The sequence below is a fragment of the Microtus pennsylvanicus genome, chromosome 12, assembly GCF_037038515.1.
Source record: "Microtus pennsylvanicus isolate mMicPen1 chromosome 12, mMicPen1.hap1, whole genome shotgun sequence".
NCBI lineage: Eukaryota > Metazoa > Chordata > Mammalia > Rodentia > Cricetidae > Microtus > Microtus pennsylvanicus.
This window is the reverse complement of record NC_134590.1, coordinates 14,749,996-14,767,178: the sequence shown is the minus strand read 5'-3', so window position 1 is coordinate 14,767,178 and position 17,183 is coordinate 14,749,996. Positions and strand designations below refer to the sequence as shown.

Sequence of the window (17,183 nt, the reverse complement as noted above, 5' to 3'; positions counted from 1 at the left end):
TTAAGCAAGGAGATCCTTTGTAGCTTGCAACAGGATTCTTCCACAAGGTAAGCTCTCCCCACAGCCAAGAACTGGGAGAAAGGGGGAGCTGCCTGTGCCTACATCCTCGGTCTCTGAAGAAGACATTGCTAACTCATAAAGCTGATGAAAATGTAGATTAGTTTTAAAATGCGCATTGTGTGTGCTTCAATGAGAGGAGAAAGTCTTCTAAGGTTTTCTGAAGTGGTCGCACTAAGAAAGATGGAGGGAGGCAGAGGCAGTTCCTTCCCTTGTTTTTCGGTGGGAGATTTGAGCCTTTTTAAAGTTCTGACTTAGCTCACAGCACTGGCAGCTCTCTGCACTGGGCACACACAGTACTTGTCTGCCCCTGTTCACTGGAGTGTGAGTCCCTGGAGAACACGAGGTGCTTCACACGAGGCAAATGGTCCCTCGGAGCTTCATCGCGGCTCCTCTCAGAAACTGCTTACTCTAGGTCTGATTTTTAGCTTTGAACGTATCCCTGATTAGTCCACTAAAAATGGGTTAGGACGGAAGAGGGATGGGTATGAGGACAACAACAAATGTGTCCAGTTACCCTCTGAGCCATCAGGATGGCAGAAGAGATTGTTAACCCTCGTCTAAAGCCTCATTCTCCTTATATCAGAGATAATGTTGAATACCATGGGAAACTGTCAGTCAGTGGTTCTCAACCTTTCTAATGCTGCAACATTTTAATAGTTTCTCATGTTGTGGTGAGCCCTATAGGTGGAGTTTTCTATTCCACAAGCCACTTCAAACTACCACACAGGCTTATATTAATTGTAAACGTTCAGTAAATAGCTCAGGCTTATTACTAACTAGCTCTCTCATTTTAAGTTAACCCATATTCCTCATTTACCCTCTGCCATGTGATGGTATCTTTATTAGCATGGTGGCATGTTCAACTCCTGCTCCCTCTGTATCTGACTGATGATGCCTCCGACTTGGCCCCTCCTCATCCCATCATTCTCAGCTTGGCTTTCCCACCTGACTCTATCCTGTTCAACTATTGGCCAGTCAGCTTGTTTATTAAACCAATCATAGCGACATATACTTATACAATATACAGAAGGATTATTCCAGAGCAGACCCCAACCATAAAATTATTTCATTGCTACTTCATAACTGTCATTTCACTACTGGTATGAATCAAAATGTGAATATTTGATATGCAACCCCTGTGAAGCCCCCCAGAGGGTCACAACCCACAGGCTGAGAAGCGCTGGTGTAGATGGATATCTCTCTGTGCATATTACCACGAGTAAGAAGAACTTATCGTTTTAGGCTTACCATCCTTTATACTAAGAAAGCCCCACAGCTGTCTGTGCAGGAGTTGGTGGCATCCACAAGGAAGATGGCAGCAGCTGCCAGTAGATGCTGCCCACTAAGCGACGAGCTGCAGTCTGCCTGTGTGGAGGATGCGGTAAGGTCACCCTTGAGGCACCTACCATCTGTCTGAAGTTCTGCTCTCCTGCCCCCAGGAATCAACCTCATTTCTGCAGGCTCACCTCTGACCTTCCAGTGGGGGTTAATAGTCCTCAGGGGAGATGCTTTCCAGGCAGCTCAAGCTGACCGTTTTAATTAGCAGCAGGGGAGGACTGTCTGCTCTTAAGCCTGTGTCATTAGTTTCACAAAACGTTCCCCTGGTCACCTACAGGAGTCCACTGCCTGGGTCTTAAAGTTGACCAAACTGACCTTGTGGACAGCTTCAAAGATGCTGCAGATGCTTGACTAAGGCTCGTGGAACTCATAATATTTTATCTGTTCATGCCCAAGTGTGCTCATTCACAAGGAGCAACGTGGTCCCAGAGCTAGAGGCAATTGGTTGTAGTAATAGCCTAGCCTTTCCTCCATCAAAATATTAGAGAGGTTGAATTAAAATAGGAAGATTAGTTCATGTGAGCTGAAAAGAAGGGCAAGGGTGGCCTTGAGTACATTTCCCTCAAGGTCTCTTGAAGCATGGTTATAACCATTGCTGCGTCACCATGGAGACTGTCCCTGAGCAACTCGGTGCTCTAGCCTCTGAGATTTAGCTTCTGAATTCTTGTTTAGTGCTAATTTCATTTGTCCTATACTCACAGTAGATTGTATTCTTTATGCTAACTCACTATAACCTTTCTTCTAATAAAGCATAGTTATTTGAATTAAAAATCCAAAGTTAATATCTAGCACTTCCTTCATTTTAACTTTAATTTTTTGTTATGGAATCATGTTTTTCTTGGGGAGTTCATCGGATTAGATTTGTATGTTCCTAGAACTTTGCTTTGGGGAAGTTGCCTTGTTACTTCTAAAATGGACAAATTCATAATTCAACATTTGTGTTGAGTGGTTTGGATAACTTCATCCTCACAAACATGAGTGACAGGGCACTTGGGTGGCTAGGGTACTCAGAGGGTCACACAGACAGAGTTTCCAGACAGTGTTACAGTGAGTACTTGTGCTGTGGGCATCGGAGCTCAAGCAAGGTAAGGAGACATTCTAGAAGAGGTCAAGAAAATGAGGGAGATAACGCAGACGGGACCAGACTCCGCGCTCATGCCTTTGAACACCCATGGAGGACCTGCCGTGTGTTAGCTCTGCAGTCAGTTGCAGCTGTCAGTTACACGATGTTGGAAGACACTGGATTGGAGCTTGTTGAGCAGTCCCAACGGCAGCTGCACATAAAGTCACACAGGCCGTAGGGTGGGCTTGCTGCTTGACGCTGAATTGGTGGGTTGGGTGGGACTAAGAAGCAGTAATCTCATGCTAAAGCTGGTCTATCAGATGATAGAGATGACTGTGACACGAGACGAAGCACAAACTGTGGCTCAGTCCACGCTGACAACCTTCTGTTTCCCCCGCAAAGTGAATCCAGGTGGTGCTAGGGCGTGCGCATCCAACCCGGGCATGCGCAAATAGAATCTCATTGTCTGTGGCTAAAGGACCACAACCTGACCTCACCGCTCTCATTTTAACTCTCCCCTGGAAAAGGCCAAGCTGATCCTTGGAGCTCTGTGCCGACGACATGACGCCAAGCATGTCAACGCTGGAGTGGGCCGCTGCTGCGACGACTCCTATGCCTTCAGAAAGCCCTGCTTTGATGACCTGCGAGTTGACGGAACTTACATTCCTCCACCTTTGTCTTGTGACCAAATCATCAGCCTTAAAGAGGACTTGTGCCGAGTACAGGAGGACGAGCTCCAAACTGAAAAGCAAAAGTAAGCCTGTGTTCATTTTGGTGTTTGCAACCAACAAGGGGGCTGATTGGGGGAAATTTAAGGCAGCTACTGCTATGGCTTCTGCATAATGAATACAGCAACTAAATGTTCTGTTGGAACTCAGATGGAATTAAATCGACTAGGCAAATTAGTCAGTATAGCTACTGTGTTGCAGTTCCTGCTTGGTCAGTTAATGAGAATAAAGCAAATTTAAAAAAAGAAATATTGGCAGAGGATACATTAATATAATTTCTCCAAAATGTTGACGTCCAGGCATTAGTCTGATACGGTGTTCCATGCAGGAAGCATTCTGTGGAAGAAGTTTGGGAGTGATGTATTTCCTTTTTCTTCTGAGAAAGTGACACTCTACACCGGAAGTGGAAGTCAGGAAAATCTTGCGATAAAGTGATCTGTTCGGTTTGCTCTTAAGAATCAGTGAGGGGGCTTCAGAGATGGCCCAGTGGTTAAGATGCACACTGTACTTGCAGAAGACCTGGGTTTTGTTCACAGCAATCCATGTCAGGAGGATGTCAGACATAGCTACCTGTAATTACAACGACAAGGGATCTGATACCCTCTTCTGTGCTCATGTGCACTTCACACACACACACACACACACACACTCACATACACACACAGACACACACACACACACAAGCACACTAATTAATTAAAAGTTTAAAAGGACTCATTTAGACAGCAGAACTTACCAGGATTTCACAGGACTCTTATGTTGAGAAAGTCCTTTGGACTGCTCCATCCGAACGGGGAATATTACCTCATGTCCTTATATTCATTTGTGCAATCTTCAGGGGCTGTTAGGAGCCTTAGTTCATAAGAGCAGGTTTTTGATGGTAGTAGGTGGGGGACCGGTGCAGCTGGTAGAAAGGCAGTATCGATGAGAGTGTAAGTCTTCAAATCCTTGATTTCTTTCCTTCTTGGGGGGGGGGGTGGTCTCACATAGTCCAGGCTGGCCTCGACTCACTATGTGGCCAAGGATGATCTTGAATCTGTGTTCCTTCTCTACCCCTGGAGTGTGGAGATTAGAGGTATACCCTGCTGGTGACCAAACTCTGAATTCCATGCTAGCTAAGAAAGCACTACCCCACTGAGCTACATCCCCTGCCCTTCCTTTTTCTCTTGAAATGCAGTTCTTTGCACCAGACGAAGCTTTGCAGTGACTTACTATAATACAAGGAGACAAGCTGACCCTAGATGCTCCAATATAGCACATAAGCATTCCAAAGCCATTTTCTATGAAAACGTGAAGTCAAAGCACCATTGGAGGAGTGGCAAGTCCTCCCAACACCAAATTTAGGAACGCCTTCCAAAACACACTTTGTAGTTTCTTCATAGCTGTTCGTAGTTACTGCTGCCTGTTCCATCATTAGAAGTGTTTAATTATTAAAAAACCCCTCCTTTCATTATAGAAGTCTGTTTGCTTGCCAGTTCCCCTCACAGTTCTACTTCTGAGACTACAGTGAAAAATACTTCACAGGCACTCTGTGTTATGGACACATTTATATATATATATATATAATATATATTATATATATTATTTATATATATATAAATAATTTTATTTTTGAGATTATAACATAATTACGTCATTTTACTCCTTTTCCTCCCTCCAATAATAAGAATGAACATATTCTTATTACCTGATGGTTAAGTGAAAATGAGACAGAGTTATTTTATTTTAATCTTAAATATAATAACTTAATCTGTAGTTGACCTCCAGGGAACGATGAGAACAACGATGACCATTGCCTTGCAAACTTACATTTGGCCATGGAAATGTGTCTACGCCTATAGTATTTACCTAAACATCAAACACTAAATAGTGGATCTTTCCACTAAAGGCTACTGTAAGTTAGCACAATTAGCCCAGGCTTGATGATGTGAGAATATAAGAAATTATAATTTGAATGTTAATTTTAAATAGTATATAAACAATCATTTGTTTTAAATGAAATGATAGGACCACTAATACTGTAGAAACAAAAACTTGGAAACAAATTGGTAGTAATAAGGGTTAAACCGGACGTATTTTTTTTTATTGCTCTTACTGAGCTATACATTTTCCCCACTTCCCTTTCTTCCTCCCTTCTCCCTTTCAACCTGTCCTCCTTCCCCCTGGCACCCCACGCTCCCAACTCGTCTTCTTCCTAACTGGATAAAAATTTAAAAGGTAAACTAGAAACTGAAGTATGGAAAATACTAGAGGACTAGAGGCAGCCAGGTGGAGATTGGGGCTGTGGAGAGGTAGGGACAGGGAAGGTTAAACGACCCCAAAAGGCCCACCCCCGCACCCCCGTGTGACCGTGATGGGGTGAGCCTGCAGCGAGGCAGCACTGCCCTACAGCCCTCCCATCCCCATCCCTGGTAAAGAAACGGCAGCTTTGGGGTTCGAAGTGGCCAGAGTATCAGGACTCCCGGATGTTCCCGCCCAGGCACAGCAGGCACAGGGCCTTTTCTCCTTGTTACAGGGAGAACTACCGAACTCAACCCGTGTGCTCATCCTCTCTCTACTGGCCATTCCGAGAACTGCACCCAAAAACTTGGCTGAAGGGCTGGCAGAAAGAAAGCCGAGTGCTGGGATATTTCCAGAGACCAGACTAGAGCTTTTGTTTGGGAGGTGTTTGGGAACTCGCAGTTGGGAGTGAGAAGAGAGAGGGGAGTGCTTGTGAGGGAGCTTCATTACAACTGAAGACTTCTTAGGACTAGCCAAGACACTCCCTGATGATTTGCTAGTAAGTGAAGGCATAGGAGAGCCCTGAAGAGGGAGTCGTGTGTGTGTGTGTGTGTGTGTGTGTGTGTGTGTGTGTGTGTGAGCGTGCACGTCTTAGAAAAGGAGACCCTAGTTGAAGAAACATAATTCAAAATGGGTGAAGTGATCCTACCATCATCACCAGCACTACCATCACAGATTGATATTTCTTTTGAGACTCACTTATCGAGTATTTTCAATGTGCTAGACGCTCCAGTAGGTTCTCTACTCAGTCTTTTAGTATGCCATCTATTCCTGTCTCCTTCCATTACTTTGGGATGTTAATGGCCCAGACTAGACAGAGGAACTGCAAACAGATGTTTACACACAGGGAAGTCACATGGTGCAGGTTGCCAAGGTTCATGATTTGATCTTCTCCGTGATGGTTAATGTCTGTGGCCTGGGACCCGAGTTAAACTAGTCCCTTTGCAGTTTCCCAGTGCGATTCTATTTCAATAGGAAAACATATTTTGAGAGAAAACACAGCAAACTGCAGTGGGAAGAAGTCTGTATTTCTCTGAATAATCAGTTTGCTATAATCTGATAATTAGTATTCAAAGGCGGCATAAACTGATTGGGTTCGACACCCAAACTATGTGTACATAGTTGTCATGGAGAGAGAAGCATGCAGCGCTTGTAAGAGGGTTTCAGATCAGGTCTAATAAAGAATAAAGACTAAATATTTATAGAACTGCTGGCTAGAAAAATTGTATATTCTGACTTTTATAAAACATTGATTTGTTTGAGAATAAATGCAACTGTGATCGTTTATAAAATACAGACAAATAGAAAAGAAAATTCTGTCACTCAAGCCCACAGGGTAGAGACACATACTATAAATCCATGTGCGGCACAGGAGTACAAGATGTCGTATTCGTAGGGTGGGTGCCCACTTCCGCAGATTGCTTCCTGCCCACCAGCCTTTGGGTCCTATTTGATTAATAATGCAGGGCCTGCTGGCTCCTGCTCCAGCCTGCTGCTGTAGCATTTCTGTGCCCGCGATCGTCTGCAGTCCTCAGGAGGGAGTTCATGAGGCAGTCTGCTACTCTGAGAGTTCCCCAAGCTCTCCAGGCATGTAACCATAGCACTGCTCCGGACTCACTGGGAGGGGCCCCCACGTCACCACCTCCATCACCTGCCAAGCTGTTGTCCCTCTCTCCTCCTCCCAGAATGACATGCTTTCAGGGGTGCCGCCATGGCACAGCCGTGCCTTAATGGTTTGCAGGACTTCAGAGAAAAACACCCTCTCGGTACTTTTTCAATGAGCTAGTTGCACTTATCCCTGTATGATTTGGAACGGAGTCTAATGAAGACCCAGCAAGCAACTACAGAGTTCTCCCTGCTTCCATGGACCCAGTCTCTCTCTCTCACTAGGTAGAAATGACTTCTAGGATGGAGGCTCATCCTACAGATTTGTGAGATCTGCCCAAAGAATCTGAGACCACTGTTGCAAATGCAAAAGGAAGGATACTTTCTGATGAAAATAGAAATAACACTGAATATCATAACTAAATTTACGGGCAATTATCCGAGGCACGGCAATGACAAGCAAGCGACGGGGGCCAGACTGGCTTTTTAGGTGGATGCTGAGACCCAAACTTAGATTCTCGTGTTTTGCAGCAAACTCTCTTCCAGCTGAGTCACATTCCCAGCCTCCTGTTACTTATTCTTCTTTCTCATTTCCCTAGTGGTTAAATTTCTCTTGTCCTAAAGCAGAACAGAAAGGAAGGGGAGGGGAGGAAGAGAGGCAGGAAGGGAAGGAAAACATGGTGGCTGAAACTCTCTTGCTAGCTGTGAAAGAGTCATCCCTGAGGGAATTCCGAGATGCCAGGCAAGCCACTGAATCTTCAGACTCACTTACAGGTCTTGTCATTAAGTACATGCAGAAGGCTCTCGGCTTCCACCACATCAGACTGGTAATGTTCATGTGGAAGTTAGGTGCTCAGAATGCACAGTGAAACCGGAAACCCTAAGGCCCTGCATTTCATTCATGTGCAAGAGAATGACAGCAAACAAAGCTGCTCACCTTAGCAAGAATTACGTAACCATCACTGAAGTCATGTGGCCTTTATGTTAAGAAGGTAGAATGGTGGAAAAATGCTTATGAAAGATGAAGCTAGAGGTGCACATTGTGTATACTATGAGACCATCATGTCCCTTTTCAGTATCTTTAACTGAAGAGCATGGGAGCATGAGAGCATAGGGCAGGCAAGGATGGTACGTGGATCTAAGCCAGTAAGACAGCCTGGCCTTGCCAACTCAGGTGCTAACCTCCCATCCAACCCCCCTTATTTCTGCTTTAGGCTCCTCAGTAACCTCGTGAAGCAGAGGCCACAAGCGGCAGAGGATGCATTCCAGGCCGTTGGCGCGGAGTTCACGGAGCTGGTGGCGATGTGCTGCCACGCAGAAGAGCGGGAACTGTGCTTTCAGGAAGAGGTATCACGTCTCTTGAGTAAACAACGGAAGATGCTGAGTGTTGCTGCAAGGGAAACCCTCTGCTCGAGGACTAGATGTGTAGGAGTGACTGACCATGCTATGCCTGGGCTCTGGGTGTCTTTTTTTTTTTTTAATTTATTTATTTATTAAGGATTTCTGCCTCCTCCCCGCAACCGCCTCCCATTTCCCTCCCCCTCCCCCAATCAAGTCACCCTCCCTCATCTGCTCTAAGAGCAATAAGGGTTCCCTGACCTGTGGGAAGCCCAAGGACCGCCCACCTCTATCCAGGTCTCCTAAGGTGAGCATCCAAACTGCCTAGGCTCCCCCAAAGCCAGTACATGCAGTAGGATCAAAAACCCACTGCGATTGTTCTTGAGTTCTCAGTATTCCTCATTGTCCTCTATGTTCAGCTAGTCCGGATTTGTCCCATGCTTTTTCAGACCCAGGCCAGCTGGCCTTGGTGAGTTCCCGATAGAACATCCCCATTGTCTCAGTGTGTGGGTGCACCCCTCGCGGTCCTGAGTTCCTTGCTCGTGCTCCGTCTCCTTCTGCTCCTGATTTGGACCTTGAGATTTCTGTCCCGTGCTCCTCTGTCTCTGTCTCTGGGTGTCTTAATAGTTATGTATGTTTAGAAGACTGAGACAAAGATAGGAGAATTAGACACAACACCTATGGTGCCAGAGGGGAGGGGATGCTTACAGGCAGGAGTGGGAGGAGGGATTGAAGGCCTAGTCTAGCGGTAGAGTCATTTAAAAATTGGAAATTAAAAAAAAAACAAGTTTAAACATCTGTAAGAGAAAATTGTGAGGTTTTTGCTTGGCGCCCAATGTGGGGCTATTTTGCCCCCGACTCAAGCACGTAGCCAAAGGGCACCCAAAGGAATGAAATCTGGCAGATGGGTGGGACCCAGGGACCCAGGGACATAATCAAATGTATCAACATTGAGTGTATGCAAGACCCATTCTTCCAAGGGCACTGATCTGAGCTTTAAAGGCCCCAAAATCCTTTTGCATTCCACATTTGCATTTTCATAAGCCAAAGACTCAATCATTATACGTCTTGCTTCTGGGTCAGATATCCCTATTTGTACAGCCTTAGTTAATCTTTGTAAAGTCACTAAAGGGTTCTCTCTGACCCTGTTTAACTCTGACAAATGATTCCATTCTCTGTCCTGGGTCTTGTACCCTGTCCCAAGCCCTTAAGGCTGCTGTAGTACACATAGAGAGTGTGTTTTCATCCAAATTAGCTTGTTCCTGAGGGTCGGAAAAGAGCCCTTCACCTAGAATTTTATCTAGGGAAATGTCAATTCCCTTCGCTTTTTCCTGCTGTTCTAAGAGTCTAGCCTCTTGCCTGAATAAGCATTTCCATTTCAATTGCACCCCACTCTCAAGCTGGAGCCAGTCCGAGGGGGTTGCTCTGCTTGTCGTGACCCAAGATCTTAGCATCTCTTTAACAAAAGAGGCTTGCATCCCAAAAGTCATGACAGCCGGTTTAATTTCCTTGAGGTCATTCATACGGACAGGCTCCCATGTATCCTCCTTGATGACCCTAGGGTTTCTCGAACCAATCACCTTCTCTGTTGTTATTACTGGAAAGGCAGGTAGAGCTGTAGGTAGAGCTTTGTGGAAATTGTCCCGGAGAGATTTACAGAACTAACCTCATTCCTGGGTCCTGGGTCCTGGGTCCTGGGTCCTGGGTCCTGGGTCATTTGCTCCCTAGGAATTTCTGGGGCACAATCAGGAAGAACCCCTTCCTGTTGTTTGAGAGCATGAGCTGAGGATTTCATTTCCTGCATGGACAGAACTTCATGAACACAGTGGGTGAGGAACACAAGAGGAAAGATGGGGCCAGAGTATGTTCAGGTGCATGCACACACATTCACACACACGCACACACACACACACACACGCTAAACTCTCACACCCATGCTAAACCCACACACATGTTACACACACACACACACACACACACACGCTAAACTCATTATCAGGAGACCATTTTTCTATAATTAGTGTCACTGTATTTAGTTATGGATGTGATTTTTCACAGGACTGTAAAGTTGTGCAACTTAAGCTGCCTAGCATGCCATAGGACGTGACTCCACAAATTCGCGGAAAGTCTCAGCGAGGAGGAGTCCATGCAGGAGAGCGGGGAGGGACAGCTTGTCTGCGAACTTGACTGGGAGGTAGATATGCTAGGTAATAGGGTTTGTACAGGGGCATGTGACTAAGTCATTAAAAAAAACAGGCCCCTCTACTTCGAGCAAGGCAGGCTGGGGCTGGCCAGGGCTGGGGCTACATTTAGCAATGCTCTCTGAAGTATTTTCAAAGATAATAACCTTCTTTATGGCTTTAATTACTCACAGTGGCTTCCTTCTGCTATTTCTCTGAACTTTATGCCTCCAGCAAGTCATCTAACAGATCCCTCTCAACAATGAGGTTCTGTCCTGATGGATCCGCTCTAAGTTGGAATAAAAGTTAAACATTCATTTAATACGAGTGCCACACAGCAGAGTTTAGCGACACTGTTCTCCTGCCTTGGGTGGCTGAGTGCAAACTGTCGGGATTGCACAGCCATTCTAAGCTTGGGAAAAGATAAAAATTCAAATTTAAATGTGTATGGCTTTTACAAAAAGTAAAGCCATCTTCATAAGATGGACATTTACCCTCTACCTCTCCCAAGGTTTCCATAGGTCTGGCTTTGGGTGAGAAGGCAGAACCATGGGTAACCATAGAAATAAAGAAGCCACTGGAAAACAACACTGGAAAGAAAATGAGAGAATTGGGAGAATATTAAAATGATTATTTAAGACTAGAAAATGTTTTAAACAAACCTTGAAATGCACAAAGAGACTTGGTTTAAAAAGGTAGAAATCAACGATGAGAATATTTTGAAGCCTTTTCTTTAGAAGTTTATACCTCTGGCTTGGTAGATGGATTCTGGGTTTGACTAGCGACAAAGAATAAATAGAATGTTGGGATGTCCTGGTCTTCTTGGAGATGAGATTCCAGGAGAGGGTTCGGCACGGCTCCCTGGGGAGGTTGTGAGAGCTGACTGCCGCCAACACCTGGAGGCATTTCCTTTGTTTGCTGAGACTGTGACCATCAGTTAGGTAAACCTGTTCTGCCAGCATAAGGAGAAAGTGGGAGAGCTTGAGACCTGCTGTTTTTAATCTGGGCCGTGAGAGGGGAAAGAACTTTTAGACAGGACAGAAGATATGCTGTAAGATGTGACCCCATAGCCAAAGAAAATTCTAAGAGGAGACCAGGCAGAGCCAGTGGTGAGAAAAGAAAACAAGGAGATGAGACAGTTCGGGAGCTGGCCCATTTTTCGTGATGAAGATGAAGCACCCAAGTGTGTAGAACCTCTCCCTATCTACCTGCACTCCAGGTCGAATCTAGACAGTCCAAGGTTCAGGAAGCAACGGGACTACAGTCGTTAGCAGGCACAAGGAGAACGTTCTCTTGGCAGAGAATCTTAAGTCTAATCATGTGAACCCTGCTGTGAGGAAGGGTAACTACTGCCCAGCTGTTTCTCAAGTCACTGAATATGAGACTTGAGCAAAGTTAACAGAGTTAGCAGAGTTGTTGTGAAACGTGGTTGCTGATGAATGTGAAGTGAATAAGAAAGGTTAAATTTTGCTCTGAGATGTGGCTTCACACACGTTAATACAGAAAGAAGCAACGATGTTAGCAGTTTAGACTCTATGTAAGTGCTGAGTCTTCCCAGCTTAGTGAGTCTACTGTCAGTTACTGCAACTGCATGATATAATTATGAAGATAAAACGACGATCCGGTTAAGCAAGAGAAGTAGCTGAATATTTACTGATCAGGTCACATTGAGTTATTGGCCCCAGTTTCTTTTGATTAATTACACAAGTTTGAAAATGAAGTAATGCATACTGCGGTTTATAACAAATAAAGAGGAGCAGGGCAAATTCCCCATTTCTAAATCATCCCCTTGTGATTATAATCTTGGAGTAATTGGTTATATTCAAGTTTTTGCTTTTTCAACTTTACTCAGCATCTAAGGATTCCCCTAAACCTAATGAACACATCTAAACTTCCTTACTTCCATGCATCCTTTCCAGGTTGTAAAGGTGGAGATCATAGAGGTGGGAAGAGAAGGAAGTCATTCCTCCCACGTTGCCTGGAAGAAAGAACCTGCTTTGTAACCGTAACATGTATGCCCTCGGCTAACAGACTGCTACTAAAATAGCCTATCCGAAGGCACATTTCCTGGAAATCCTATTCACAGTGGCAGGCCAGGCTGCTGAGGGTCAGCAATTCCTCCCCTGCTATCTCTCAAAAGAGACATTACAGCTGCCGCCATTCAGTGAAGTCATGGCTCTGTGGTAGTCTGCCATTAACCGCACAAAATCATGCCACATCTAGTTTTATGAGTCTGAATTATAGTTTCCTGATTTCCCATCCTTTCTGAGAGCATGTAGTTGCCCTTTCCCATGCTCACAAACAAAGCATAAAGCACCTACTTTTATCACACCGTTGTAGTAACTCAGGGCTTGACTTCCATAGTTTCTGCACTAGGATGTTGCATTGTCTTTCAGTTTGGACTGAGTTAATCTTAGACCCTACTCTTGCCTGGCTTCAGTGGGCATTTTCTTCATGCATCCCTGGGCAAGCGGGAGTATTTATTATCTCATGCTGGCTCTTCCTCAGTTGCTTCAGGTTTTCTGATCAGTATTTTCTCTTTTTAATTGTTTTGTAATTGAGCTATATATTTTTCTCTGTTCCCCTCTCTTCTTCTCCCCTTCCCTTCAACCCTCTCCCCATGCTCCCAATTTACTCAGGAGATCTTGTCTTTTTCTACTTCCCATGTAGATTAGATCCATGTATATCTCTCTTAGGGTCCTCTTTGTTGTCTAGGTTCTCTGAGATTGTGATTTGTAGGCTTTTTTTTATATGTCTAAAAGCCACTTGTTAGTGAATACATTTGATATTTGTCTTTCTGGGTCTGAGTTACTTCACTCAATATGATGTTTTCTAGATTCATTCATTTACCAGCAAATTTCAAGCTGTCTTTTTTCTGCTGTGTAGTACTCCACTGTGTAAATGTACCACATTTTCCTTATCTATTCTTCAGTCTAGGGGCATTTATGTTGTTTATAGATTCTATCTATGACCAACAATGCTCCTATGAACATAGTTGAGCACATGCCCTTGTGGTACGATTGAGCATCCTTTGGGTATAAACCCAATAGTGAGATTGCTGCGTCTTGAAGAAGGTTGTCTCCTAATTTTCTGTGAAATCGCCACACTGGCATCCAAAGGGGCTGTACCAGCTTGCATTCCCACCAGCAATAGAGGCATGTGCCCTTTACCCTACAACCTCTCCAGCATAAATTATCATCAGTGTTTTTCTGATCGATATTTTCTAAACTTATGTGTCAGGATGAACATTTGTGTTTTTTTTTCCAGGATGAGTACCTGGGTGAAAGTCACACACACACACACACACACACACACACAGAGAGAGAGAGAGAGAGAGAGAGAGAGAGAGAGAGAGAGAAAGAGAGAGAGAGAGAGAGATTGAATTTAGGGTTTCACACACGATAGGCCAGTGCTTTACCACTTCCAACCTCTTTTTTATTTTTTCAAAGTTTTTATGCAGGGTTTCACCAAGTTCCTCAGACAGGCCTTGAACTCGTAGACCTCCTGCCTTAGGTTCCTGGGGGCCAGCTGGCCGTGGCATTTTTCAAAGGTTATTTCCTCCACATATTTGCACAATACCTTTGCCGGTCTGCCAGCAGAAATTCTTTCATTGTTACTTATAGGGTTAGACCATGGCTAACCTAAATGAGAACAAGCTTATCGAGAGGACATTGGGAAGTTTGGGACTCTGGGAAGTCAGGTTGATGCTTATAAACACCAGCACTTGTGAGGCTAAGTGAAGAGCATCCTGCTCCAAACAGCCTCAGCCACAGAGGCTGGGCTGGCGAGGGTTGAGCCGCTGGGTGCAGCTCTGCACAAGCACAGAGCAGCTGGGCTCAGTGGCTCCAGCCTTGGCTGCTGCCACATCTCCCACTGCTGCTCAGAGCTTCTAGAGCCACCGTCACACTCTGGCCAATGTCACTCACAGTTACTCTATTTCGAACTCAAATTGATGATCAAGTCTTGATGTTGATTGTGATGTTTTATTTTTTAAATCATTGACAGGATTTTATTTTTGGTGGTCCTTCACTGTTATTATACCGTGATACCAGAACAGATGGGAAACATGTTTATTTCTATTTTAGTTTTGTTTTGGAGAGGGTATGTGTGTACATATGGATGTGAGCCTATGCACACACATGCAGAGGCCAAAGGAGGATAGTATTGCGTGTTCTAGTACACTCCGCCTTATATTTTGAGACAGTGTTTCTCACTGAACCCGGAGCTCATAGCTGAGGTGGGGACAGCTGCCCACCCAGGCCTAGGGATCCTCCTGCCTTTGGCTGCTTGTCTCTGCACACACATGCTGGGGTCATAGGTTTGTACAGCCACTGTCTGCTTTTACGTGAGTGCTGGGAATCGAAAGCCAGGACTTTATGCAAGGGCTCATTCCTACTGAGCCATCTTCTCTGCCCTCTAAACATGCTTGGAGAAAAGTCATCAAACTGTCCTGTGTGGGAGTGGACAGAATGAAGAAGGACAGATAGCCATGTCACAAGGAGTCTGAGAGGGGAGACAGGCGCTCATCATAAATGCTGGTGTCCGTGTGCTTAGTGGTCCTTCAGAGGCCGAGGACGGGAAATCCTGGCAGGGTGAGGAAGAGATCCCTCTCCCTCCTGTCCTCCATTCTATCATAGGAGCTATTGTTTTTTAATGTTTAAATTTATTTTTAGAAAGAGTGTCATCACAGAGCTCAGGCTGGCTTGGCACTCACTATGCCGCCAAGGCCAACCTGGAGTTCACAGTGATCCTCTTGTCTTAAGCTTCCCAACTCCGTGGTGAGCACGCACACACAGCCTGTGCCTGCTCGCCTCCCTCGGCCTTGTGTGGACTGCATCTCGGGCCATGTGGTTCCCATTTCAGGGCCTTCTTCATGTTTTGACTGCTTTTCTGGACTCAGGACATAGCTGTATAGCTTCCTGAATCCACAACACCGCAAACTAACAAATAAAATGGTTTTCCTGAATGCCTTCCTCCAACCTTATCTTAGCGAGAGTCTTATTTGCATATTGCTGGCTGTTGTAACAATTACATTTTACCAAGGACAAAGGGATAAATGATGTCAGAAAAGATAGGTGCAGAACAGACTTCTGTTGCTATTAGCTTCTGAGAAATGACAATCAAATAAGGTCTTGTTAGCTCAGTTGGTAGAGGATGACTCTTAATCTCAGGGTCATAGGTTCGAGTCCCACGTTGGGCACTAAAATACAGGCATATTAAAGAGTTCCACAATAGCCTGGAATGGAGTATAGCAAAGGTTTATTTATTTGGGGAAAACACTCATGGTAGGGTAGAGATCTGCGGTCTTCTGTGTGCACTGGACGCTGGGAACCAAATACAGCAGTGGGGGGATGGGGGAGCATGCATGTTTTTTGTCTGCGCTTATAGTACCTTCAACCACACCCAAAATGGGCAGGTATCTAAAAGGCTATTGGCTGAAGGAGTTCCCACAACAGTCTTGGGTTAAGTTCATGCAGTAGTTTTCCATGAAACTTGATGTAAAAACTTCCAGATTATCAGAGGAGGAGGAGGAGTTTCTTAAAGTCCCAAGGGGTTTGACAAAGCAAGCCTGAAAAGAGGCTGATAGAGTGTAATGGTGTTTGAGGCCAGGAGGAGGGTCTGAATTAATGCACTCTTAGCATCTTCCCAAGGAATACCAGGGGTGAAGGAATGCGCTACAGCTCAGGTATGCATATGTGTGTGCTATGTGTATTTGTGCATGTGGGTGTATGTGTATTTGAGTTTGTCTGCTTGTATTGTGCACATGTATGTGTGCATTATCCTGCAGCAAAAGAGCCTGATGGTCTTGAGAAGAGATGAAAATATTTCGGATCTGATTCCCTGAAAGAGAGAAAGGCGTTATGATTAACTGAGTCTTAGTTAAGATATGGGGCCTGTTGGTCAGTCTGATACCTGCAGGAAGGGGCGTAAAGGAGCTGCTTCAGGCATCCAACAAAGAGAGGAGCGCAAAGATTTTTCTGGTTAGGGACCAGGACCATAGTAGTTTGACTTCTCTTTCCCAATCAGAGGTATGCCTGTTCATTTTTCCCTAGGGACACCAATTGATCAGGAAGTGCCAGTCCCTCTTAGAGGCCGACTCATCCCAGAGTGTGCCGATGTAGGATCACCAACATGGAAGATAACAGTCCACCAAGTGATTGCTCGCCGGCCCAGTGTTGGAGCAGAACGCTGGCCAGTCCACACCATCTTTCCTTTCCCATTAACAAATGGCATATTGACTCCCAGACGGATTCCTCAGAACTCTACCATCACAAGTTTTGCCTCTCAAGAGCAGTGGCAGAGAAGAAACTCAAAGAGCACTCAAAGTCTTCAACCGATTTAACGTGCAGCCACATCTGGCTGGGAACTGGCTGCTGGGCCCCCACAGTGCAGAGTTAAAGGTCAACACGGAGCTGTCTGTACCACTTCTGGGAATTACTGTTGATGAACTGAGGGGAAGATGCTAATGAAATTACATTCCTGAATGAGTCTGGCTCCTAGTCTATATGTAATGCCATGATGATGTTCCCAGCAAATGGATCCTAATATATTTGTATTCATTTGAGCATTATTGAGTGGAAATTCTACTGA

General features: G+C 45.0%; 1 protein-coding gene across 1 annotated transcript in view; it reads left to right on the top strand.

Moving 5' to 3' along the window:
- The window catches only part of LOC142833017 (alpha-fetoprotein-like), a 41,053-nt gene extending 24,339 nt beyond the window's left edge, over positions 1 to 16,714 (top strand). Inside the window, exons 11-14 of the mRNA XM_075943993.1 lie at positions 1,303 to 1,441; positions 2,989 to 3,215; positions 8,289 to 8,421; positions 16,646 to 16,714. Coding sequence (XP_075800108.1) covers positions 1,303 to 1,441; positions 2,989 to 3,215; positions 8,289 to 8,421; positions 16,646 to 16,714 — 568 coding nt within the window. The remainder of the gene's footprint in view (positions 1 to 1,302; positions 1,442 to 2,988; positions 3,216 to 8,288; positions 8,422 to 16,645) is intronic.
- Positions 16,715 to 17,183: the final 469 nt, after the last annotated feature.